Genomic DNA, 27,507 nt, shown 5'->3' with positions numbered 1-27,507 from the left:
GAAATACAGAGAAACACCTGTAGCATTGCTTCACCACTTGCAAAGCTTTCACTCTACAGAGGGAGAGAGGGGCCTTGAACCTGGGTCTTTGCACACTGTAACCTGTGCACTCAATCAGTCATACCACCACTTGGCCCTGGGAGAGCTTACATTCTAGTGGAGGAGTTCAGCTAGATGTGATTAAGCAGGTAAGTGATGTGATTTTAGAGAATAGGAAGTACAAAAATAACTAAAGGTATAGTTAAGACTGAAAAGGGAAAGACTGTTAGTTTTGTTCAGGAGACAGCATCACTGAAGAAGGAACATCTGAGCAGAGATCCGAGTGAAGAGAGGCCCAAACTATGGAAGATTTGGGAGGTGTTTATTCCAGAACAAGAAAGCAGTGAGTAAGTACACAGACATTAGATTCCAGATGTGGATCTACATGGCTGGAACACTGAGTGAGGGAGAGTGAGGTATGAGTTCTAGGACCTTGCCACAGGCTGATCTTAGAAGGTCTGAAGACCAGGTTAAGGACACAGATTACTCAAAATGAATGGAAAGCCACAGGAGGATTTTAAGCTATGAAAAGGCTTGATTCTAATTGTGTTTCTATAAGATGGCCTTGGTATTGAGAACAGACTTATGGGAGAGGGGAGGAGAAAGAAAAGAGGAAACTGGGTAACTGACAAAGTAGAAAAGAAATGTTTATAAGATGAAATATTTGAGCTTGTTGAATTGGGTTATGGTTTGAGAACATGGTTAATATGTCAGACACACAAATTGATTAAACGTGGAATTTGAAGGAAACTAATAAAGAAACAAGTCTTAGAAGACTACATATGGGGCTGGGTGCTGGTGCACCTGGTTGAGGGTACATGTTACAGTGCTCAAGGACCCAGGTTCAAGCCCCTGGTTTCTACCTGCAAGAGGAAAGCTTTGTGAGTGAAGCAGGGCTGCAGGTGTCTCTCTGTCTCTCTTCTTCCTACCACCCCCTTCCCTCTCAATTTCTGGCTGTGTCTATCCAATAAATAAATAAAGATAAAAAAAAAAGGGGGAGTCAGGCGGTAGCGCAGTGGGTTAAGCGCACGTGGCACCAAGCGCAAGGACCAGCATAAGGATGCCAGTTCGAGCCCTTGGCTCCCCACCTGCAGGGGAGTCGCTTCACAAGTGGTGAAGCAGGTCTGCAAGTGTCTTATCTTTCTCTTCCCCTCTCTGTCTTCCCCTTCTCTCCCCATTTCTCTCTGTCCTATCCAACAACATTGACATCAATAATAACAACAATAATAACTACAACAATAAAACAAGGGCAACAAAAGGAAATAAAATTTTTTTTTTCCCTCCAGGGTTATTGCTGGGCTCGGTGCCTGCACCATGAATCCACTGCTCCTGGAGGCCATTTTTCCCCCTTTTTGTTGCCCTAGTTGTTGCAGCCTCATTGCGGTTATTATTGCCATCGTTGACATTGCTTTGTTGTTGGATAGGACAGAGAGAAATGGAGAGAGGAGGGGAAGACAGAGAGGAGGAGAGAAATATAGACACCTGCAGACCTGCTTCACCGCCTGTGAAGCGACTCCCCTGCAGGTGGGGAGCCGGGGGCTCGAACCGGGATCCTTACGCCGGTCCCTGCGCATTGCGCCACGTGCGCTTAACCCACTGCGCCACCACCCGACCCCCAGGAAATAAATATTTTTAAAAAAGAAGAAGACTACATGTACAGGTGGATGATGCCATTTTTAAGAAGAAAGGGACTAAGAAAAACAGTGCTTCCAAGTAACTGTCAGGACTTTGGTGTATTTGGTACTCTTTTAAAAAATATATATTTATTTATTCCCTTTTGTTGCCCTCTTGTTTATTGTTGTAGTTATTGATATCATTGTTGGACAGGACAGAGAGAAATGGAGGGAGGTGGGGAATACAGAGAGTGGGAGAGAAAGACACCTGCAGACCTGTTTCACGGCTTATGAAGCGACTCCCCCGCAGGTGGGGAGCAGAGAGCTTGGACCAAGATCCTTATGCCAGTCCTTGTACTTTGCACCACATGTGCTTAACCTGCTACGCTACCGCCAGACTCCCCCCACCCTTTAGAAGTCTTACATGTCTGGACATTGCCTAGACTGTTTGCTTTCTGCCTAAAGTTTTCCAAAGCATATAAATGTGTATATTTAGTCTTTATTGCTACCAAAATAAATAGCCATTAGGGGAAATGTATGAGGTGGGATACTTTTATCTTAAGTTTTGAGGAAGAAATTACTATGCCCAGGGGCCAGGCAGTGGCTCAGAGGGTTAAGCGCACATAGCACTAAGTGCAAGGACTAGCTTAAGGATCCTGGTTCGAGCCTCCGGATCCCCACCTGCAGGGGGGTAGCTTCACAAGCGGTGAAGCAGGTCTGCAGGTGTCTGTCTTTCTCCCTCTCTGTCTTCCCCTCCTCTCTTCAATTTCTCTCTGTTCTATCCAACAATGACGACAGTAATAACAACAGTAATAATAACTATAGCAATGATAAACAAGGGCAACAAAAGGGAAAAAATAGCCTCCAGTAGCAGTGGATTTGTAGTGCAGGCACTGAGTCCCAGCAATAACCCTGTAGGAAATAAGTGAATAAATAAATAATAGAAAATAAGAGAAATTACTATGCCCAAAGAGGGAATAATTATATAATGACATAATTACTTTATTTCAATTTTTATTTTACTCTAGATCACTCAGTGATGAAAGCAGTTACCAAAAAAGTTCTCCAGAATGGAAGAAGTGCAAAATCAGAGGTATATGTTTTAGTTTTCTTATGACTTTCTCTTTAGTTGTTTGTTATTGTCTTTAAGGAAAGTAAAGGCAGTTATCTACAATCTTAATTTTTCAGTCAAATTGAATGGCTGTTGTGTTATTAAAGATAGATATATATTTTTGTATTTATTAGTTGGATAGAGACAGCCAGAAATTAAGAGGGAAGGGGGGGGGGGGGTCATGGAGAAGGAAAGAGACAGAGAGTGACACCTGCAACACTGCTTTACCACTCACAAAGCTTTCCCACTGCAGGTGGGGACCAGTGGCTCAAACCCGGGTCCTCAAACCAGGTGCTCCACCACCCAACCCTTGAAAATATTATGTAATTATTTTGGGGTCTCAGAAGCCCTAACTTAAATCTTTTAGTAACTTCAAAGTACTTTAATTTCCCATTGAGATCTAAGCCTATAACTGAAAGTAAGTACTTATTGTCTTCCAGTACCAGTGGATAACTTCCCCATCAGTGAAGGAATCAGTCAAAACTCCGAGACAGAAAAAAAGAACTATAATTCTGGGAACTGGTCGAAAAGGAAAAGCTACTATTCGAATAGGTAAGCCTATAGATAGAAAATAGTCAAGGTAGATAATCAAAATAGAAAATATTGATGTGTGTATGTGTATTTTTATGAGCGAGAAAAAAAATACAGAAAGAGCGTCCTGGGAGAAGAAGAGACCCCAACCAAAGTGCTGCTTAGCTCCGGCTTATGGTAACGCAGAAGACTGAGCCTGAGAACTCAGGGCCTCAGACATGAAAATATTTGGCATAAGCATTATATTGTCACCCCTGCCCTTAAACATGAATTTTTATTGGTAGTTTTATACAGTTATAAGCAGTATTCTAATATGATTTGTTCAGAATAAAGTATTAGTGATAAGACTCTACATTTCACTCTCTTGTTCAATGGACTTTATTTCTTTAGTACTTAGTAAGAAATTAATTGAACTCTGAATATCAGTAGACTTATGGGAAGGTATTGACTGACCTATCACCCAGCAACTTTTTATTCTTGTAACATCATTCTACATGGAAAGATTAATCTAAACATGGCATTTTGATCTCATTCAGAAGATGTAACTTCTATATGGCAGGTTATGGTGTATCTGTGTTTACCCTGAGACGCAAAAATATTCTGAGAGTCAATAAATTATAGATTTCTGCATGATAATGAAATGTATCATGTTTTCATCCTCTGGGGTATATTTTCATTTTATATAATTATACATATCTCAGTTTAGCTCAAATGATGACTTGCTATAAAGAACATAATTTTATGCAGTCAGTCTAGAAATTTATTTATTTATTTATTTATTTTGTCTCCAGGGTTATTGCTGGGGCTTGGTGCCTGCACTATGAACCCACTGCTCCTGGAGGCTATTTTTTCCCTTTTGTTGCCCTTGTTGTTCATCATCATTGTTGTTATTGATGTTGTTGTTGTTGTTGGATAGGACAGAGAGGGAAGAGAAAGATGGACACCTGCAGACCTGCTTCACCACTTGTGAAGGCATTGAACTGGGATCCTTGAGCTGGTCCTTGCACTTGGCGCCATGTGCCCTTAACCTGCTATGCCTGGCCCCCTAGAAAATAATTTTTACAGAATGATCTGGCTTTGATAGCCTTGTTAAATGTTTGTTTATAGTCTTTTAAGAATTGGGAGCCAGGCGCTGACACACCTGGTTAAAGCCCATATGTTATTATGTGCAAGAACCCAGGTTCAAGCCCCCATTCCCCACCTATAGGGGGCAGGCTTCATAAGCAGTGAAGCAGGTCTACAGGTGTCTATCTTTTTCTCACCCTCTCTGTCTCCCTATTGTCCTATCAAATAAAATAAAATTTAAAAAAATATATATATATAGACTTCTGGTGCATCTTGATTCTTCTTTTACTACTTTCTCAAACCTAGGACGGGCTACAAAGAAACCTGTGAGTAATGGAAGAAAGCACTCCCTTGCTAAAGAATCTTATGATCCTGAACCCCTGCCACCTGGTGTGTCTGGTTTCTTGCCATGGCGCACTGCAGAACGTGCAAAAAGGAGCAGGTAGTGTTTCCAGTTTTTTGTCATTCTAAATTCTTTACTTTGGAGATGTTATTATGTGCAGATGTCTCAGGTGATTTCTACAGAGGAATAACAATCAGGTCTACTTAATAAGTCATTTAAGGAGAAAAAACAAAAATAATTGGGAGTTTCAAATTATTTTTTAACTATCATAACAGATGTAACCCTGTGGGAGTCCACAGGAGATTAAAATTTATCTCCAGTTGTGAAAGGGAGAAAAGCTTCATTAAAAGTGGGTATAGGGGGTCGGGCGGTGGCGCAGTGGGTTAAGTGCATGTGGCGCAAAGCGCAGGGACCGGCGTAAGGATCCCGGTTCGAGCCCCCGGCTCCCCACCTGCAGGGGAGTCGCTTCACAGGCGGTGAAGCAGGTCTGCAGGTGTCTATCTTTCTCTCCCCTTCTCTGTCTTCCCCTCCTCTCTCCATTTCTCTCTGTCCTATCCAACAACGAATTGCGTCAACAAGGGCAATAATAATAACCACAACGAAGCTACAACAAGGGCAACAAAAGGGGGGAAAAAAATGGCCTCCAGGAGCGGTGGATTCATGGTGCAGGCACCGAGCCCAGCAATAACCCTGGAGGAGAAAAAAAAAAGTGGGTATATATATTTTTTAATATTTATTTTATTTATTTATTCCCTTTTGTTGCCCTTGTTGTTTTTTTATTGTTGTAGTTATTATTATTGTTGTTGTCGTTGTTGGATAGGACAGAGAGAAATGGAGAGAGGAGGGGAAGACAGAGAGGAGGAGAGAAAGAGAGACACCTGCAGACCTGCTTCACCGCCTGTGAAGCGACTCCCCTGCAGGTGGGGAGCTGGGGTTCGAACCGGGATCCTTATGCCGGTCCTTGTGCTTGGTCTCCCCTGCGCTTAACCCGCTGCGCTACAGCCCAACTCCCTAAAAGTGAGTATATTTGAGCCAAGACCTATAGCACAGAAGGAAATATTGATATGTAAGAATGGGGGGGGGCATTTTAGATATAGAAATAGTCCAGTGCCAAATGAATGAAACATATGAAATAGACTGAGTAATATAATTTAGCCCATTGGCCTAACTCACAGTTTATGTGGTGCCAGGAAGTAAACTGAGGACTTTGTGTATGTGTACTACTATGGAGTGACTTTGCTGGTCTAATTTTATTTACACATACACACACACACACACACACACACACACACACACACACACAGACACACACACACACCTACCTACCCACCCACCCACATGGAGCACCAACAGAAAAAGAATGACACCAGTGTCTATCTGTACCATCCATGGAATTCCCTATGGTAGGTATTCTGTTCATTCTGCTCCCATGCGGTGCTAGGGATTGAACTAATAGCTTCACACACAGGAAGTTGTGTGTTCTACTGAGTGTGCTTTACCCTAGCCTAACTCACATTTCAGTGAATTACTCAAATTATTTCCATTGACTACTTGCCTAATGGATATGTACCCATAGTAATTTTTGTCATAGAAATTTGTCTTCATTTCTGTTATAGTTTAATTATTGGCTTGCTGAGTGCATTAGATTGCTCTAGGTTAATTTCAAATCTTTCTCTTGAGCATAGTGAGGAAATGTAGAATTAACTGTTGCTTAAGTAAATCAAGAGAAGATTGGGAGATAGTTCACCCAGTAGAGCATGTGCCTCACATGTATTAGGCCCTTGGTCTGAACTCAAGCACTATGTGGGAGCACCATGAACAGCACCAGGGATGAGCTCCATGAATGGTGGAATAAGATTTTTGCTGTCTTTCACTTCTCTTTTCCATCCACCACCTCTTGCCCAATGAAAAGTAAAGAAATTGGGCCTGGGAGACCACTTAGTGCATATACAATGCTCTGAGTTCATTCTCAGTATTACATAAAAAAGCATCAGAATTAGAGAATTGATTTGAAAGCAGACTTTAACTGGGTACTTTGTAAAATATCTCTTAAATTGATGCCTATAATCATTGAGCAACTACTTTTTTTTTTGCAAATTATAATGTGAATAAAACTATAGTGCTGATGTTTATGACTTTGTTATTATCTTCTACTTGAGACACTTACTAATGTCTAATCCATCCTAGCCACACAGAAGTATAAATTGGTTTATCACCATTTAGCAGTTAGACTGGAAATATCAACCACCATGAATACTGGAACTCATGGTGCCTCTGAGCAATTCAGAGAGTTATCACTAAGCTAGTTGAACTTCTGTTAAATTTTCTCTATAGCAGCAGATAGCAAGTCCTTATTTTGAATTCACTTATTTCTTTTTTTTTTTTTTTTTTGCCATTTTTCCTTTTTTTTTAATGTTTTACATTCAACAGCAAATACAATAGTTTGTACATGCATAACATTTCCCAGTTTCCCATTTAACAATAGAACCCCCACTATGTCATTTATCATCCTTCATGGACCTGTATTCTCCCCACCCACCCACCCCAGAGTCTTTTACTTTGGTGCAGTATGCCAATTCCAGTTCAGGTTCTACTTGTGTTTTCTTTTCTGATCTTGTCTTTCAACTTCGGCCTGAGAGTGAGATCATCCCATATTCATCCTTCTGTTTCTGACTTATTTCACTCAACATGATTTTTTCAAGGTCCATCCAAGATCGTCTGAAAATGGTGAAGTCACCATTTTTTACAGCTGAGTAGTATTCCATTCTGTATATATACCACAACTTGCTCAGCCACTCATCTGTTGTTGGACACCTGGGTTGCTTCCAGGTTTTGGCTATTACAAATTGTGCTGCCAAGAACATATGTGTACACAGATCTTTTTGGATGGATGTGTTGGGTTCCTTAAGATATATCCCCAGGAGAGGAATTGCAGGGTCATAGGGTAGGTCCATTTCTAGCCTTCTGAGAGTTCTCCAGACTGTTCTCCACAGAGGTTGGACCAATTGACATTCCCACCAGCAGTGCAGGAGGGTTCCTTTGACCCCACACCCTCTCCAGCATTTGATGCTGTTACCTTTTCTGATGTATGACATTCTCACAGGAGTGAAGTGGTATCTCATTGTTGTCTTTATTTGCATTTCTCTGACAATCAGAGACTTGGAGCATTTTTTCATGTGTTTCTCGGCCTTTTGGATCTCTTCTGTGGTGAATATTCTGTCCATGTCCTCCCCCCATTTTTGTATGATAGTTTTCCATCCTTTCACTTTAAGTCTGTGTTTGTCTTGTTGCGTTAGGTGAGTTTCCTGTAGACAACATATTGTTGGGTTGTGTTTTCTGATCCATCTTCCTACTCTGTGTCTTTTAATAGGTGAATTCAGGCCATTGACATTTATTGATATCAAAGATTGAAGATATTTTAACGCCATTCTTGTAGAGTTTTAGAGTGTTTTGATATATGTTCTATTTGTGGTGGTCTGGTTGTTTATAGGAAACCTTTCAGAACTTCTTTCAAGGCAGGCTTGGTCATGGTTGCTTCCTTCAACTGTTGCTTGTCTGAGAAGGTTTTGATGCTTCCATCTAGTCTGAATGACAATCTAGCAGGATATAGTATTCTTGGCTGAAAGCCTTTCTCATTGAGCACTCGATAGATATCTTGCCATTCTCTTCTGGCCTGTAGTGTTTGTATGGAGAAGTCTGCTGCTAATCTTATGGGTTTTCCTTTGTAGGTGACTCTTTGTTTTTCTCTTGCAGCCTTGAGGATCCTTTCTTTATCCTTATTCCTTTCCAATCTAAGTATGACATGTCTTGGTGTCTTTAGGTCTGGGTTAATTCTGTTTGGGACCCTCTGGGCTTCTTGAATCTTTATGTCTTTGGTGTTGTCTAGACTAGAGAAATTTTCAGCTATTATGGCCTGGAGAACGCTTTCTTCCTCTCCTTCTCTTTCTTCCTCTGGTAAGCCAATAATGCGTATATTGTTTCTTTTGAAGTCATCCCATAGGACTCTGTTGTTGTTTTCAGCATCTCTTAATCTCTTTTTGAGGTCTCTTACTTCTTTTTTAGTTGTCTCTAATTCATCCTCAATCTTGCTAATTCTGTCTTCAGCCTCATTGATTCTATTCTCTCTGCCCTCTACTGCTTTCTGGAGTTCATCTATTTTGTTGCCCTGCTCTGATACTGTTTTAGCTTATTCAGCTAGTTGCCTTCTTAGCTCAGCAATTTCAGCTTTCAGCTCTCTAATAACCATGAGATTATTAGAATTTTCTTCCATATTCTCATTTGTTGTTCCTGCAGTTCTGATTACAATTTTTTCAAATTCTTTACTCACTCCTGTTATTATTTCCTTAGCTAATGTTTGGATGTTGAACTCGTTGTTTTGTGCTTCGCCCTCTGGAGGACTTTTAGCTGGACTCTTGTCCTGGTTCGAGTCTCCATTATTTTTTCTTGTTGTTTTAACCATTTTATATAAGTTAACAGTTTTTTCAATCCCTGAGTTGGAGTTCAGTGGTGTAAAAGCCTTTTTTTTTTCCCCCTGTAGGCTACGGTAGCCTGAGGGCTTTTAAACTATCAATAGGCTTCTTGGTTTAATCAATGACTCCTGACCAAGTGATAAAGCAGGGTGTGGCAGAGATAATCCAGTGGTTATGCAAAGAGACTTTCACAGCCCTTCAGCTATGCCACCGAGGTATAGATCTTCTCCTGAGTTTCCCGGTTAGATCTCTGTGCCCTCCCTGTTGCTGCTCCAGATTCTGAGGGTAGTAGCAATGGATACTCAGAGTTGTACTTGGTGAGTCTCTGGGGAGTCCTTTCCTCCCTTCAGCTGTCCCCTTGTTGGTGGAGCAGACTGGAGGTGGTGTCTCCACTGACAAACTGTCGAACTGTTAGCAGTCACTTAATCTCTCCTTAGGCCCCTCTCTCCTCTCTGTCACCAGCCACGCGTGTTTGTACTCACGGGTGATTTACTGGGTTCCCGTGGTCATTCTAGTCCTGTCCTGCTTCGGTCCGGGTGTTCTCCTTTGGTATTCCTAGTTGATCCGGGAGAGGAGAGGAGAGGAGAGAAAGCGATCTGCTGCTCGTAGCCGAATTCACTTATTTCTACACATAGTTCTTTGTAAAAATTATGTATAATGGAGATTTTGTTAGCTGGGAATAGCTGGTGGTATGTATATCAAATTGTAACTTGAATTATTGATATCTCTTTTTAGGGGTTTTCCATTAATCAAAACTCATGATTTGTGTACTCAGCTGCAGGTATGTAGTTATTATATTTGTTATATATTGTTGGCATGTAGGAAAGATGGGAAGTCACCCTCTTGCTTTTTTTAATATTTATTTATTCCCTTTTGTTGCCCTTGTTGTTTTTATTGTTATAGTTATTATTGCTGTTGTTATTGATGTCATCGTTGTTGGACAGGACAGAGAGAAATGGAGAGAAGAGGGGAAGACAGTGAAGGGGAGAGAAAGATAGACACCTGCAGACCTGCTTCACCACCTGTGAGTCGACTCCCCTTCAGGTGGGGAGCCGGGGCCTCAAACTGGGATCCTTATGCTGGTCCATGTGCTTTGCGCCACCTGCACTTAACCCACTGTACTCCATCCTCTTGCTTTTTAAACTGAATACAGCCTTATAAGAAATATTTTTTTATTATTAATGAGAAAGATAGGAGGAGAGAGAGAGAAAATCAGATAACACTCTGGTACATGTGCTGCTAGGGGTTGAACTCAGGACTTCATGCTTGAGAGTCCAATGCTTTATCCACTGAGCCACCTCTAGACCACATAAGAAATATTTCTAAAATAAATTTGCTATTATTAATTAATTATTAGTTAATTAATTATTTTTTTACCAGACCTCTGCTCAGCTCTGCCTGATGGTTGTGCAGTGTATTGAACCTGGGACTTTGGATCCTCAGGCATGAGAGTTTCTCTGCATAACCATTATGCTGCCTTATGCTATCTACCCCACCCCCTAATAAATTCATTCTTAAATGTATTTAAAACTTGTTGGGTTGGTATCCCAGAGATACCAACATGCTGGGGCATTTGTGGTTTTCATCTGTAAACAAGGAAGCCATTTCTCCTGTTCATAATTCAAGCCTAGTTAAATGAATTTGACTACCATTCCTGATCCAAAACTTAAGAGTAATCATACTTAAGAATGTCTGTGGGGGCTGGACGGTAGCTCACCAGGTTAAGTGCTCATGGCACAAAATGCAAGCACCTACTCAAGGATCCCGGTTCCAGTCCCTGGCTTCTGCAGGGAGTGTCACTTCATAAGCAGTGAAGCAGGTCTGCAGGTATCTGTCTTTCTCTCCCCCTCTCTGCTTTCCCCTCCTCTCTCAATTTCTCTCTGTCCTATCCAACAACAGTGACAGCAATAACAACAACGAGGCAACAAAAATGGGAAAAATGGCCTCCAGGAGCAGTGGATTCGTAGTGCAGGCACCAAACCCCAGTGATAATCCTGGAGGCAAAAAATAATAATAATAATAATAATAATGCTTGTCTCTTGTTATTTGGGCTGTATGTTAAAAATTTCAGGTCCGAAAGGCAAAACAGTGGTACTAACACATGCAAGAGTATCATGTTACTATTACAGTAGTTTCAGCTTAAATTAGTTGCTGGATCACTGACTTGTATGGATTATTAAGTTAATCAGACTTATCCTTAATATTTCTAATGTTTATTCACAATTTAAATATGTTGAGTTCTTTGGCAGTCCCTTATTGATAGATTTTCCTCCTTAAAAAATCTACATTTTTTTCTTTACGTTTTTTTCACTATTGAGATAATATTGTTTTATAACTATATATATATATATATATGAGAGTACAAGAGCATCACTCGGGTACATGTGATGACAGGGACTAAATTCAGGATCTCAGCTTGAGAGTACAGTGTTTTATCCACTATACCAACTCCCAGGCTGCTGACACTATATTTTTAGAAGGGCAGTTTTAAACCTCATCAAATGCATATACTAGGCTGCCATCAGAGAATCAGTAATTTCCCGCTGCAGTTCACTGGACCCTCCACCCAATTTCCCACTCCTCAACCCCAGACTGGTCATTTCAATTCTTTAATCAGAATCTAAGGACTTTTTATTATCTGTGCTTTGCTGTGTTTATTTATATTCCACATATAAGTAAAATCATCCATATATAGGTGAGAAGCTACATTTTCTTGCAGACTCTTTGTCTCCAGTGGTAGAGAAAAAACTTTTTCTGAGAGAGTCAGGTGGTAGCGCAGTGGCCTAAGTGCAAGTGGCGCAAAGTGCAAGGACCGGCTTAAGGATCCCTTTTCGAGCCCCTGGCTCCCCACCTGCAGTGGGGGTCACAGGTGGTGAAGCAGGTCTGCAGGTGTCTATCTTTCTTTCCCCCTCTCTGTCTTCCCCATCTCTCTCCATTTCTCTCTGTCCTATTCAACAACGATGACATCAATAACAAGAAAAATAATAACTACAACAATAAAAAAAAGACAACAAGGGCAACAAAAGAGAAAATAAATATATATTAAAAAATTGTCTGCAATACAAAATCTGAGGGAAAATGTTATATCCTGGCTTAACTTTTGGCTTATGTGGAAAAAAACCTTAATGAAATAATATAGACAATTTCAAATAATCCAGCATATACAACAAAATTCTGTGCAGTAGCACAGCAAGAGTAAATTGTCACTGCTTATATTAGACTAAAGAATTGTACAGATTATTTATAACCATTGCTTGCTACTTCAGAGAAATAAATTTTGTCAGGTATTCTTTAATATTTATTATCTAGCTTATATTATCTTTCCCACAATCTTGTCTTCTTTCGTTAAGCAGTCAGATTTTCCTGTTACTGTGACAGTGGAGAGTCCTTCCTCCTCAGAAGCTGAAGAGGTTGATGATTCTTCAGAAAGTGGCCAAGAAGAGCCTGAGAGAACCAACTTAAAACAAAAAGCATTACAGGTACAGAACTACCACTTCATAAATATAGAGAGTATCTCACTACCAAATGTGGTTATCAGTCTAGTGGACACATGATTGTAACACCCAGCAATTTTTTAAAGCCTTTTTTTTTTTTTAAAGATTTTATTTATTTATGAGAAAGATAGGAGGAGAGAGAAACTCTGGCACATGTGCTGCCGGGGATCGAACTCGGGACCTCATGCTTGAGAGTCCAGTGATTTACCACTGCGCCACTTCCCGGACCACAATACTCAGCAATTTGTATGGTCTTCTATTTCCCTCCCCTGTGTATTATATGCCCTTGACTAGTCCCTTAGTTTAAACCAATGTGAGACACAGATGCTTGAATTCCAGAAAAGAAAAACAAAACATATCATCAGTAATGATTTTTTTTTCTCTTCTAATATAAGATTCAGAGATATTAATGAGAGAGAAAGACTAGGGCTCTGCTTAGTGTTAGTTTATGATGGTGCTGGGGATTAAACCTGGATCTCAAAAGAAAGTCTTTTGCATAACATTATCCTATCTCTCCAGCCCTCAGGGTGAATCTTAATTCTTCTTCTAGCGTTTGCCCTTCTTCCGTAGCCAGTTAATGGCTTTGAAAGTGACTGGGATCTGTGTGGAGTCAGTCGGCTAGGAAGGATCGTCAGTTTCCCCAATGAATGGGTACTCAAGGGATGCACCACGGGAAGGTCGATCCAATGCATCCCAATCTTAATGATCACAGTTAAACAACAACAACAACAACAAAAATACAAACAAAAAAACTGAGTTAAGGGCCAGGCCATGGCACCCCTTGTTAAGCACACTCACTATAGTGCACAAGGACTCAGGTTCAAGCCCCTTTTCCCCTTTTCCCCCCTTGCAGGGAGAAAGCTTCACAAGTGGTGAAGCAGGGCTGCAGATGTCTCTCTGTCTTTCTCCCTCTTTGTCTCCCTCCCTTCTCCATTTCTCTCTATCGCTATACAATAATAGATAAATTAAAATATTAAAAAAGAAAAATGATAAAAAAGAGTTCTGAATGTAGTGAGCTGACTCAGAGCTCTTATTTTAGAGATCAGAGGTAAATGTAACTATTTTTAATAAGAGGGTTGAAAAAGTTCTGTATTTGTGGTATTCTCATTTCCTAAAATAAAAAATTTTAAGACCCTAACTATATTGTTTAATAAACCTACTATCTAATGTTACTGCATACTTGTTTAAGTGATCAAAAAAGGAAAAAATTGTTTTCATACAAAATTTTACAACTCAAAAATACTGTATTTTTCAACTTTAATCCAGAGTTGATAATTTTTAGTAAGGAAGGAAAATACCATGAGACCTTGTCTTTTGTGTGTGTACTACAAAGTCCATATTTAATTAATAAATATTAACTATTTTATTTTAGTGTGAAAACTGACAGAGCTACTTATCCATTACACTAGTACTATGAAAATTATTGCTTGATTTTCAAAAAGAAAGCCAGATTTTTATTTTTTCATCTTGATTATGTTGATACAGAGAAATATTAAGTAGTTAGAAAAGTGTAGAATGTTGGAGTGGAAGAAATCTAAAAGTAATTTAGAGTTGTCCCTCACATCTATGCAAAGCATGCATTCTGTTACTAGACTACATCCAGTAATTACTATGAAATCTTTTGGAATGTAATTTTGGAGTCAGGTACCTCTGAGCCTTACAGGTGCTGGATGTAGTCTAGTAACAGAATGTATGCTTTGCATAGATGTAGAACCCTGGCTCCAGCCCACACACACATCTGAGTGATTATTTGTCTTGATCTTAAATTTTATTTAAGATTATTTCTGGGATTCTGTGCCTGCACAAACAATCCACTATTCCTGGTGGCAATTTCTTTCCTTTCTTTTTTTTTTTTTTAATTATTTTATTTTATTTTATTTATTCCCTTTTGTTGCCCTTGTTGTTTTTTTTTATTGTTGTAGTTATTATTATTGTTGTTGTCGTCATTGTTGGATAGGACAGAGAGAAATGGAGAGAGGAGGGGAAGACAGAGAGGAGGAGAGAAAGACAGACACCTGCAGACCTGCTTCACCGCCTGTGAAGTGACTCCCCTGCAGGTGGGGAGCCGGGGCTCGAACCGGGATCCTTTTGCCGGTCCTTGTGCTTTGCGCCACCTGCGCTTAACCTGCTGCGCTACAGCCCGACTCCCTCCTTTCTTTTTTTTTTTCTCTCTTCTTTCTTTTGTTTTCTCTCTCTTTTTAAATTTTTTATAATTTTTTATTTTATTTCCCTTGGTTTTTTTTTAATTTCTTTTTTTTTTAAGTTATTATTGTCATCGTTGTTGGATAGGACACAGAGAAATGGAGAAAAGAGGGGAAGACAGGGGGGAGAGAAAGACAGACACCTACAGACCTGCTTCACCGCTTGTGAATCGACTCCCCTGCAGGTGGGGAGCCAGGGCCTTGTACCAGGATCCTTACTCCGGTCCTTATCCGCTGCGCTACTGCCGGACTCCCCCTCTCTTTCTTTCTCCCTCTCTTTTCTTTCTTTTATCTTTCTCCTATCCTTCCTTTCTTTTCCTTCCTTCCTTCCTCCCTCCCTCCCTCCCCTTCCTTCCTTCTTTCCTTCCTCCCTCCCTTCCTTCCTACCTTCCTTCCTTTCTTCCCCTTTTTCTTTCTCTTTCTGTCTTTCTATTATACTTGATAGGACAAGACAGAGAAATTGAAAAGGGAGGGGAGAGAGAAAGACACCTCCAGACCTGCTTCATTGTTCAAGCAGCGCCCCCTGCAAGTGGTGTGAGGGAGGACTTGAACCCTGTTCCTTGCACATGGTAATATGTGTACTAAACTGGGCAGCCCCTTTTTTATTTTATTTTGTTTTGTTTTGTTTTAATATAATAGGACATAGAAATTGAGAGGGGAAGGGAAGACAGAGAAGGAAAGAGATAAAAGAGACACCAGCAGTACCCTTCACCACTTGTGAAGATTCTCCCCTGCACGTTGGGAGCAGGGGCTTAACTCAGATCCTTTTGCCTGGTAACGTGTGCTCAGCTAGGTGTGCCTCCTCCTGATCCCCCTTAAAGTCATTTTTGTTATTTTATTAATTTTTATTGAGTTATTCCAAGAAGGTTATTTTAAATTTGGAAAAGCTTTTGTGCATAAAAAGTTATTTTGGGGCGGGATGGGATACTACAGAGATCTGGTGGTGGGAATTGTGTGGAGTTGTACCCCTCTTATCCTATGGTTTTGTTAATGTCTCCTTTTTTTAAATAAATTTAAAAAATTTTAAAAAGAAAGTTATTTTGTAGCATTGAAAAATTGGCTAGCCTGGGAGATAGCCCAACAGGTAGAGTATCTGACCTGTGAGCATGAGGTTTTATGTTTGATCCCCCACATCACATGTGTCAGGGTGATGCCTTATTTCCTCTCATAAATAAAATGGGTTTTTTTATTTTTTTAACCAGATCACTCACTGCTCAGCTCTAATTTTTTAATTTAATTTCCATTTTGTTGCCCTTGTTTTTTATTGTTGTTGTAGTTATTATTGTTGTTGTTGATGTCGTCATTGTTGGATATTACAGAGAGAAATGGAGAGAGGGGAAGAAAGAGAGAGAGAGGAAGATAGACACCTGCAGACCTGCTTCACCGCCTGTGAAGTGACTCCCCTGCAGGTGGGGAGCCAGGGGCTCGAACCGGGATCCTTACATTGGTCCTTGTACTTTGCGCCATGTGCACTTAACCCACTGCACTGCTGCCCCACTCCCATAAAATGTTTTTTGAAAAAAGAAAAAGTAGAAAGAATTTAAAGCCTAGATACTAAAGGAATAAAGTTACTTGGTAGAATATTTTGGAGCCCACTAAAAACCATCAAACTTAAGAATCTTCTGATTACATGTGAAATTATTAATTCAGTGTTAAATGGAGAAAGCAGTGAACATGGGCCAGACAGTGGAACACCTGATTAAGCACACACATTACAGTGTGCAAGGACCCAGGTTCAAGTCCCTGAGCCCCACCTGCAGGGGGAAAGCTTCATAAGTGGTGAAGCAAGTATTGCAGGTGACTCTATCTCTTTCTCTTTTGTCTCCTCCTTCCCTTAATTTCTCTCTCTCTTCAATAATAAATAAATAATTTTAAAAGAATTTTTTAAAAAGAAATAAAAAAGAACACAAAATTTGATATACAGGATAGTAGAGTGAGCTTTCTCAAGATAAAAATCAACTAGCTGGTGTATATACAAAGTCAGAAGGAAACCAGATAAAGAAAAATAAGTAGAATCTTTTTTTTAAATTTTTTTATATTTATTTATTTATTCCTTTTGTTGCCCTTGTTGTTTTGTTATTGTAGTTATTATTGGTGCCATTGTTGTTGGATAGGACAGAGAGAAATGGAGAGAGGAGGGGAAGACAGAGAGGGGGAGAGAAAGACAGACACCTGCAGACCTGCTTCACCGCCTGTGAAATGACTCCCCTGTAGGTGGGGAGCCGGGGGCTCGAACCGGGATCCTTCTGCTGGTCCTTGTGCTTAGCACCACCTGCGCTTAACCTGCTGCGCTACTCCCAATAAATAGAGTCTTATCATTAGTGCTGCTTAAGTAGTGGACTACTAAGCAGTTTTCGATTTTTAATTATTTGACTTCATGGTGTTTTTTTTTTTTTTAACTTCTGTATTAGAGGATTAATGGTTGATAGTCAACAGTAAAATACAATAATTAGTACATGCATAACATTTCCCAGTTTTACACATAACAGTTCAATCCCCATTAGGCCTTTCTCTGCCATCATGTTCCAGGATTCATGTTTTCTTTTAAGGAATATAATTAGTTTATAGGAAGTAGGTCTTTTTTTTCCCCCTCATTTCTTCCACCAGAGGGGGGGAATTTCATGCATTTGTACTTTGAAGTGCTATTTAGAATTAGCCAGGGTTGTAATATTTTAATCTCTGATTTTGATGAAGGTTTCTGATTGCTTATTAATCTGATTTCTATGAAATCTATGTTAAATGTTAAACTTTTAAACAGTAAGTAGAATATTTTTTAAATTTTTATTTATTTATTATTGGATAGAGACAGAGAGAAATTGAGAAGGGGAGGGGAGACAGAGAGGGAGATACAGACCGAGAAGCACCTACAGAACTACTTCACCACTCATGAAGCTTTCTCTCTACAGGTGGGGACCAGGGGCTTGAGCCTGGGTCCTTGCACAGTGTAAGGTGTGCCCTTAACCAGATGTGTCACTGCCTGGCCCCTTAAAAGATTTTTTTTTCCCCTTAAATTTTTTTTTGGACTTTACTTGATAATGAATATATGAAATTAATAGACTGTCTACTAATTTATAACACCTATATTCTGAGTATAAAAACACATGTTCATTGAGCAATATATATGTATGTATGTGCATGTAATTTTATTTTTTATCAGAGCACTTCGCACTTCTGCATCAAGGTGATGATCCCTGGGACTTTGGAGCCTCAGCCATGGAAGTTGGTGTTTGTTTGTTTGTTTGTTTAATTGCCACCAGGATTATTGCTAGGGCTGGGTACCTGCACAAGGAATCCACTATTTTTGGTGGCTGTTTTTGTTTTTTTTCTACTCCTTTTTTTTTTAAACAAAATTTAAAAAAATATTTATTTATTTATTCATTCCCTTTTGTTGCCCTTGTTTTATTATTATAGTTATTATTGTTGTTATTGATGTTGTTATTGGATAGGACAGAGAGAAATGGAGAGAGATGGGGAAGACGGGGGAGGGAAAGATAGAGACCTCTAGACCTGCTTCACCACCTGTGAAGCGACTCCCCTGCAGGTGGGGAGCCGGGGGCTTGAACCGGGATCTTTATGCCTGTCCTTGCGCTTTGTGCCACTTGTGCTTAAACCTCTGTGCTACCGCCGGACTCCCTCTACTATTTTTTTTTTTTTGAGAGAAATTGAGGAGGGAGAGAGAAGGAGAGACACTTGTGGGCAGGGGCAGATAGCATAATGTTTATGCAAAGAGATTCTCATGCCTGAGGCTCCAAAGTCCCAGGTTCAGTCCTCCACACTACCACCAGCCAGAGTTGAGCAGCGCTCTGGTAAGCAAAATTAAATAAATAAAATATAGGAGTCAGGCTGTAGCACAGTGGGTTAAGCGTACATGGCGCAAAGTGCAAGGGCTGGCGTGAGGATCCCGGTTTGAGACCCTGGCTCCCCACCTGCAGGGGAGTTGCTTTACAGGCAGTGAAGCAGTTCTGCAGGTGTCTTTTTCCCTCTCTCTGTCTTCCCTTCCTGTCTCCATTTCTCTCTGTCCTATCTAACAACAATAACTACAACAACAATAAAAAAAGACAACAAAAGGGAAAATAAATAAATAAAATATAAAGAGGGGGAGAGAGGTAGAGACCAACATTGTTTCACTGCTCTCAAAGCTTCCTCCCCAGCAGATGGTGGCTAGGGGCAACCTAGACCAGCATAAAAAACTTTTAGTGTAGCCAATATGCTATCCCCTTCTGAACAATTTTTTTTTAAATATTTATTTATTCCCTTTTGTTGCCCTTGTTGTTTTATTATTGTAGTTATTATTGTTGTTGTTGATTTCATTGTTGGATAGGATAGAGAGAAATTGAGAGGTGGGGAGAGAAAAGACACCTGCAGACCTGCTTCACCACTTGAGAAGTGACTCCCCTGCAGGTGGGGAGCTGGGGGCTCAAACTGGGATCCTTATGCTGGTCCTTGGGCTTAGCACCACCTGTGCTTAACCTGCTGGACTACTGCCCAACTCCCCTGAACAGATTCAATTAGTGCTCTATCATCCTGTTTTGGTTTTATTGGGGGGGGGGTGCTTGTGTTTGTTTTTGTTTTTTGCCAGAGCACTACTCAGCTCTAAAGTTTAAGGTGGTGCAGGGGATTGAACCTGGGACTATCTCCACTGCCACAGTCTATCATCCTGAAATTGAAGTTCACATCTGGTTCTGCCTCTAAATCCTTGGTGAAATTTGTAACTGCAAAGAGTGAATATAATGGTACTATAAATTATCATGTAGACTCTTGTTTCTTCATACTAGGAAAAGATGGAGGAGTGCCTAAAACAGTTAAAGGAGGAAAGAGTAATAAGACTTAAGGCTGATCAAAGAGTCAGTGAGGTAAGCAAGTTGACTTGAGAGTTTTTGTTTTATTTTGATCTGGTTTTAAACTACACGTACTTTTTGTAGACTTCAAGAAAGTTAAATTGCAAAATGTCTATGCCATATATAATTTGTATTACATTTAGTATTCATGTTTTAGAAAGTATTTTTATGTAAAAAAAAAATCAAAGGATATGGTGATTTTTTTTATTATAGCTCTTAACTTTTTGTTCATAATGCTTCCATTTAAGAAAGCATTCATTATGCCTATATTTTATAGAGAGTAATATAGGAGACAACCAATATATATATATCAACCTGCAGTAGTGAAGTCCCCGTGAAAACCAAACAAAAAACTATAGAAAACTGCTAAGAATGCAATAAAAATATAGTTTATGAATTTGACAAGGTCAAACAGCCATTTTTTATTGTTTTAAGCCTTCTTTCTTCCTATTTGAAATAAAAAGAGTGATGGGGCCAGGTAGTGTCACACCAGGTTGAACGTACATGTTACAATGCACAAAGACCCAGGTTCAAGCCCCTGGTTCCCACCTGCACAGGGAAGGCTTTGTGAGTGGTGAAGCAGTGCTGTATATGTCTCTCTATCACTTCCTTCTTCCATCTCAATTTCTGGCTGCTTCTACCCAATAAATAAACAAATAAAGATAATTTAAAAAATTTTAATAAAAATAAAGAGTGGAAAAAAGAGAGCAAGAGAATTGGTCTGGAAGCAGTGAAAAAACTTATGTGTGAGACCCTTGTGTCTCCAAAATAAATTGTTTCACTCCCTAAAGCTATTACTTAACATTCAGCAGAATTTTAATGTTTTGTTCAAATAAGACTTTGCATTTTATTTTCTAACTTAACGGAAACCTTAAGCAGCTGTCATAGAATGAGAAATAAATTTCTAATGTAAAGTTAACCAGAAATGTGATCTTTTTGAAATATCAGTAATAAATAGCTTTATATATCACTGAATTGTTATGTAGAAAACTTTCTTGAGTACTGTGTTTTGATTATTGTTGGAAAATTAAATTAGTTACAAAATACATTTAAAAATTTTTGTTTTGTTACCTAAAAACTTGGAATGACAATGAGAGAAAATCATATCAGACAGTCTCAATCTTCTCTTACAGCTGGAACATGAAAATGCTAAATTAAGAAATATAAATTTCTCTTTATCTGAAGCCCTTCATGCACAGTCATTGACAAGCATGGTCCTGGATGATGAAGGTGTCTTGGGCAGCATTGAGAGTTCTTTCCAGAAGTTTCATGCCTTCTTGGATCTCCTTAAAGATGCTGGGTCAGTTCATTTTGTTCCATAGCATTCCTCCCTTTGGGAGGGTAATAATTTTTACTGAGACTCTTGAGCAATTTTCTTTGCTTCCACAGTCATATTTTGTTTATAATTTATAAGTAATATTGTTGATTATTTTAATGTGGAGTTCAATGTGAAAAGAAATGCAAAGTGATAAACCTTTCTTAAGTAGAGAGCCCCTTACCAAAGAGTTACCTGTAGATAGAATTTTGGGTTGAGACTATATTAAAGATAATTTTCATTGAAAGTCTATTTGAGAGTTTCCTTAACCTCATATTCATTTTGCTTGCCAAATAAGTTTGAATTAAGGTTATTCTTTATTTTATTTTATATTTTTTTACTTATTTATTTTCCCTTTTTTGTTGCCCTTGTTTTTATCATTGTTGTGGTTATTATTGTTGTTATTGATGTTGTTGCCAGATAGGACAGAGAAATGGAGAAAGGAGGGGAAGACAGAGATGGGGAGAGAAAGATAGACAGCTGCAGACCTGCTTCATTGCTTGTGAAGCGACTCCCCTGCAGGTGGAAAACTGGGGGCTCAAACTGGGATCCTTATGCTGGTCCTCGAGTTTCACACAATGTACACTTAACCCACTGCACTGCAGCCTAACCCCCAAGGTTATTCTTTTCATAGGCATAACATTTGTTATTAGTCTGCAGGGCAGATAGAAAGCAATGGTTCTCAGCTGAGGGAAAATTTTTTCTGAAAGGAGATGAGACACTTGAAGATTGACAATTAATAAAGTGAGGTTTGATAGACAAATGGGTTTGTGTTGAGAGAGGATGAAGTACATTCTTGGAAACTAGAAAAAGGAAGATGTAAAAAAGAGAAAAGAAAAGAAAAAGAAAGTATAGGAAAGGAATTAGGAGAGAATGACACCTAGAAGGGTGGTAGAAATTCAAGTTGCTAGGAAGGTGGTATTTAAAGTGAAGTGTAATTGGTAAGGAAATAAAACCAAGTTGTATTTAACGCATTGTTGGGGGAAATAGGTTTTTTTTTTTTTTGAGGATTGGGAACTCGGATGTATTTCTAGAACATTGAATTTCAGAGAGATAATGATTTATAGTCTGAAATAGAATATTTAAGATTTTTGAAGTATTTTCTGATTATATGGCAAAGTTAAACTATTTAAATGTGGTTCTAAAAACACTACTTTTTCCTTTCTTTCCCCTCTTGTCTAGACTTGGGCAGCTTGCCACAATGGCTGGTATAGATCAGTCAGATTTTCACTTACTAGGTCATCCTCAGATGAATTCTACTATTAGTGGTACAACTAAAGAAGAAAAAAAGGCAATTGAAGAAGAAAAGCCAGAATCAAAGCAAAATGCAGTGGGACAAGTGCAAAATATCCAGGTAAGTGGACAGAATAAAACTTAATGAGTCTAGTGATAACAAAAAGACAGTCTCCAAGTCAGGAAACATTAGGACCTATCTTTAATATTTCCCATGTTTTGAGAGTGAAGAGCTTCCTTGGGATCCTTTGCAAATCTAAGATTAGTAAGTCTAAGCCCATTTCATGATATTATGTTGTTGTAAATAAAAATACTAGAAGTTCTTTTGGAAATTTACCACTTACCTCTTCATTGAGGAAAGAAAAAGAAAGATGAGAAAAAATGTTCTGATTTTTTAATTGTGAAAATGTCTATTCTATTCACATTTCATCTAGGTTTCTATTTGTATGCAGTCAGCTTACAATGAAGGAACACTAATGAAGGTACAAATACTAATACAGATAAGTTTTTAGAATAAGAAATCAGACATAGTTAATGGACACTAGATTATTGAGAATCACCAGCTATGGGAATGGAAGTGGAAACCCTATCTACTTTTCCTCTAGCCTCACTTGAGTCCCTGTCTCCCTTCTCAGCTCTTAGGACCTGACTACCTGAGAACACAATCTTTTCATAAATTTTGGGTACTGCTTACATGTGCCAGGAGGATAGAAAAAAAAATTTTTTTTTTGTCTTAGAGATAAAGCTTTATTATTTTTAAAAAGAGAAAGAAATGAGGTATAAAACATAAGTTTGAAAATGCAGTGGACAGAAACCCAGATATAGTTAACTTAAGTTGGAAATCACTTGGAAAAAATAACAAAAAAACTGACCCTAAATTCTGAAAAGGAGTATATTGTCTTAGTAATACAATCACAGAGTAACATTTAAGTTTTTGGACTCTAACCTCTTATGCTTGGCTTAATTACTGATTTTTTTTATTTTGTTTTTCTTTCCAGTTTCAGAAAATTACAGGTGATGCTAGAATTCCTTTGCCTCTTGACTCCTTTCCTGTTCCAGTTTCTACTCAGGATACCACCTTAGAAACTACTAACGACAACTTGGGATTTCCAGTCAATGAGCAACGTCGGGAGTCTTTCCAAGAATCCATTTCTAGACCATGTTCTTTGGGAGATGCTATTTTTGGAACCAAAAGTCAAAGAAAAGAGGAGTTATCATCTAGAAACAGCAGACCTTCATCAGAAAAAATGGTCAAAACAGGTGAATATATAAAAAAGCACTCAGCTAAGAAACAACTTGGGAAGGACCCAAATTCCTGCTCTGACTCACCTATAAACTGGAAAAGCAAAGGAAGTGAGCAAAATAGCTCTTTGGTTAATGAATCAATTAAAACTGACCCTTTGAAAAAACACATTTCTGTCAAGAAAGAAAGTAAAATAGTGACTGTTTCATCCAAGAAAACTAAAAGTAAACTCAATCTACTAGAACATTCTGAAAGTGATACTCTTGGATCAGAATTTGAATTTCAGGAAAGCATCCACACTCTTTCAGGATTAACATAGCTTAAATCTTTTGAAATTATGTTTTTATCTTCAAATTTTAATAAATATCTTATGTTTTCATTAGGGCATATTGTGTTTAAAATTAGGAATGAGTGACATTAGAAAAAATACTTATGGTGGGAGTCGGGCGGTGGCACAGTGGGTTAAGCGCACATAGCGCAAAGCGCAGGGACGGGTGTAAGGATCCCGGTTCGAGCCCCCGGCTCCCCACCTGCAGGGGAGTCGCTTCACGGGCGGTGAAGCAGGTCTGCAGGTGTCTATCTTTCTCTCCCCTCTCTCTCTGTCTTCCCCTCCTCTCTCCATTTCTCTCTGTCCTATCCAACAACAAAGCAACGTCAACAATGGCAATAATAACCGCAACAAGGCTGCAACAACTAGGGCAACAAAAGGGAAAAAATGGCCTCCAGGAGCGGTGGATTCATGGTGCAGGCACCGAGCCCAGCAATAACCCTGGAGGAAAAAAAAAAAAAAAAGAAAAAATACTTATGGGAGTTGGGCAGTAGCACAGCGGGTTAAGCGCATGTGGTGCAAAGCACAAGGACCTGTGTAAGGATCCCGGTTTGAGCCCCTGGCTCCCCACCAGCAGGGGAGTCGCTTCACAGGCAGTGGAGCAGGTCTGCAGGTGTCTTATCTTTCTCTCCCCCTCTCTGTCATCCCCTCCTCTCTCCATTTCTCTCTGTCCTATCCAATAATAACAACAATAATAACTACAACAATAAAACAACAAGGGAAACAAAAGGGAATAAATAAGTATTTTTTAAAAAGAAAAATATTTATATATACATTTTTCATCATAATGAAACTTTTGGTATATCCTTCGGACTCGACATCATTTACTCAGGCACTGGATCGTTCTGGGTATGATAGCTTTCAGCTGTGAAGAAAACAAAGGCTTTGTCCCAGAACTAGCAATCTGTGGAGAGAAAAACAACATCAAAGCAAGGAAATGGGGGTTGGGGCCAACAGTGGCACACCTGGTTAAGTGCACATAGTATGTGCCAGGACCCATTCAAGGACTTAGGTTCAAGCCCCACTCTCCACCTGCAGCAGGAATGCTTCATGAGTGGTGAAGCAGGTCTACAGGTGTCTTATCTTTCTCTCTTCTCTAGCTCATCCTCCCCCTCAATTTCTCACTGTTCTATTGAATTAAATAGGAAAAAAAAAAAAAAAAAGGCTGCCAGGAGCACTGAATTCATAGTGCAGGCACCAAGCCTCAGTAACCCTGGAGGCAAAAAAAAAAAACAAAAAAAGCAAGGAACTGGAACTAGAGAGGGATAGGAATGAATACATGGAAAAGTTTGTTTATTATATGGCTATCCTAATTCTTAATAACTATAGTAGAAGACATCTACTATCACAGTATTTAGCCATGTGTTTATAGATTATATCAACTCTGTTGGCTAAGAAACTACTATTATGTACCTTTTATAGGTGAGACTTCCAAGGAGATATATCATGAGTTGTTGAAAATTATACAGTTACAACTATATGGTAGAGCTGGGATTTGAACCAGAACCCATAATTTTGATCATTCTGTATTCTTGCTAGCTTATTCAGAGAGGAAAGGCTTAAGAAAACATCAATGGGGAAAAAAGAAAAGGAAAAAAAAAAATCTAAGCACTGAAATGCAAAAGAGTAAGATGACAGAAAACACACCTGTCCTTTCATCTGAGGAGGATTTTTGTTTTAAGGAAAAACATGAATTTATTAATACTATTAGGAAAGAGAGAGAGAACAAGAGTATCACCCTGATACATGCAGTGCCAGAGATCAAACTTGGGAGCTCATGCTTGAGAACCTAACACTTTATCCACTGTGCTGCCTGCCACTTGGGCCACCAGGGTAGGATATTTAAAAGGCAGAATATCTAAAAGAATTTGAACATACTCCCTAGACTAAATTATGCCTCCCTGGTTAAAACATCCATAGTCCTTTTTTTTTTTTTTTTCTCCCTTAATCATGAAGTGAGAGAAGACTTTAAGTTCAGGTTTTTATTTTTAATCACTTGCTTCCATCTGGAAGATCAATTTGAAGAAGAATTGAAATCAACTATAACATTCTTCTGATGATCTTTTATTTATTTACTTATTTTTCTTAGCATGATACTTGGGTACTCCCACTTCCTCTTCTGTCCCTACTAAGAGCATTCCAAGTATAAACATAAAGAAGACCCTGACTAAAATAAATCTAAGCAGACTTCTTTATTCTGTAACTGCTCAATACTGCTTTTCTCTGTACCTCTCAGAAAGGCATATGGTATGCAACCCTCCTCAAATATATTTAATATAGAATCCTGTTTGAATAGAAGTGTCTAGCAACTGGTTCCACTAAATACCAATTTGGTAGCTTCTATATTAGGCAAACACAAAGGAAAAGAATTTTGGTATAGATATGAATAAAGGAAGTTCAATTTTTCTTCTTTATACCTGTGAGAATGTCATGCATTAGAAAAGAAACACCAGCTGTTGGAGAGGCTGTGGGGGGAAAGTAACTCTCCTACATTGCTGGTGGGAATGTAAGTTGGTCCAAGGCCTATGAAAAACAGTCTGGAAACTCATCAGAATGCAAGAAATGATCTACTCTATGACCCAACCGTGCCTCTTCTGAGGATATATCCAAATGAAGGACACCTGTCTGAAGAGACCTATGCTCATAGCAGCACAATTTGTTATATCCCAAACTTGGAAGTTTGGATTTTGTTTAAGAAAATAAAGACTTCAGGGGGGCCGGGCGGTAGCACAGTGGGTTAAGCACACATGGCACAGAGCACAAGGACAGGCGTAGGGATCCCAGTTCAAGCCCCTGGCTCCCCACCTGCAGGGGAGTTGCTTCACAAGCAGTGAAGTAGATCTGCAGGTGTCTATCTTTCTCTCCACCTTTCTGTCTTCCCTTCCTCTCTCAATTTCTCTCTGGTCTATCCAACAATGAAAGCAATAACAACAACAATAATAATGATAACAAGGGCAACAAAAAGGAAAAAATAGCCTCTAGGAGCAGTGGTTTCTTAGTTCAGGCACCAAGCCCCAGCAATAACCCTGGAGGCAAAAAAAACAAAAGAAAGACTTCATTGTAAGAAATGAAGAAGCAAAAGGCAGAGGCTAGGTTCCCATTGTGTGACTAAGTTTGAGTATTGGTGTCAAGGCAGGAAATAGGGAATAAAGGACAATATTGGAGAGGAGAATTAAATATTAAGCATGGATTTTTTTTTTTTTTTTTTGATAGGACAAACGAGAGGGAGGGGGAGATAGACACCTGCTTCACTCACTGCTCATAAAACTCCCGTCCTGCAGGTAGAGTCTGGGGGCTTGAACCTGGGTCCCCGCTCTACTGGGTGTGCCACTGCCCAACCCTGAGCCTAGATTTTAAATTCCTATAGAATTTAGGAGATGACTGGTACATAACAGTGATGACATGGAAAGTTAAAAATTTTCAGGGGGTGGGCAGTGGCACATGTGGTTAAGCTCACAAGTTACCATATGCAAAGACCCTGGTTTGAGCCCTGCTACCCACCTTCATGAGTGATGCAGGTATGTCTCTTTCTCCTCTCTGTCTGATCAGATAAAATAGAAGGGAAAACAAAAAAGGAAAAAATGATGGTCTGGGAGGTGTCGCAGTGATAAAACTTTGGAATCTCAAGCATAAGGTCCGCAGTTCGATCCCCGGCAGCACATGTACCAGAGTGATGTCTGGTTC

At 39.3% G+C, this 27,507-nt stretch overlaps 1 protein-coding gene across 4 annotated transcripts in view; it reads left to right on the top strand.

Moving 5' to 3' along the window:
* Positions 1–23,877, top strand: part of CEP78 (centrosomal protein 78) — a 37,155-nt gene extending 13,278 nt beyond the window's left edge. Inside the window, exons 7-16 of one of the 4 annotated variants that reach the window (XM_060199535.1) lie at positions 2,681–2,745; positions 3,204–3,315; positions 4,666–4,801; positions 9,907–9,952; positions 12,525–12,650; positions 19,642–19,719; positions 20,838–21,004; positions 22,202–22,373; positions 22,687–22,734; positions 23,251–23,877. In XM_060199535.1, coding sequence (XP_060055518.1) covers positions 2,681–2,745; positions 3,204–3,315; positions 4,666–4,801; positions 9,907–9,952; positions 12,525–12,650; positions 19,642–19,719; positions 20,838–21,004; positions 22,202–22,373; positions 22,687–22,734; positions 23,251–23,814 — 1,514 coding nt within the window. In that variant the 3' untranslated portion in view covers positions 23,815–23,877. Of the gene's footprint in view, positions 1–2,680; positions 2,746–3,203; positions 3,316–4,665; positions 4,802–9,906; positions 9,953–12,521; positions 12,651–19,641; positions 19,720–20,837; positions 21,005–22,201; positions 22,374–22,686; positions 22,735–23,250 lie in introns of all 4 variants that reach the window. The other 3 variants (XM_007516115.3, XM_060199536.1, XM_007516116.3) reach the window with 3 other exon arrangements.
* Positions 23,878–27,507: the final 3,630 nt, after the last annotated feature.

Source organism: Erinaceus europaeus, chromosome 10, assembly GCF_950295315.1.
Source record: "Erinaceus europaeus chromosome 10, mEriEur2.1, whole genome shotgun sequence".
NCBI classification, from domain to species: Eukaryota; Metazoa; Chordata; class Mammalia; order Eulipotyphla; family Erinaceidae; genus Erinaceus; species Erinaceus europaeus.
The sequence above is the reverse complement of the archived record's forward strand: the minus strand, read 5'-3'. Positions and strand labels throughout refer to the sequence as shown.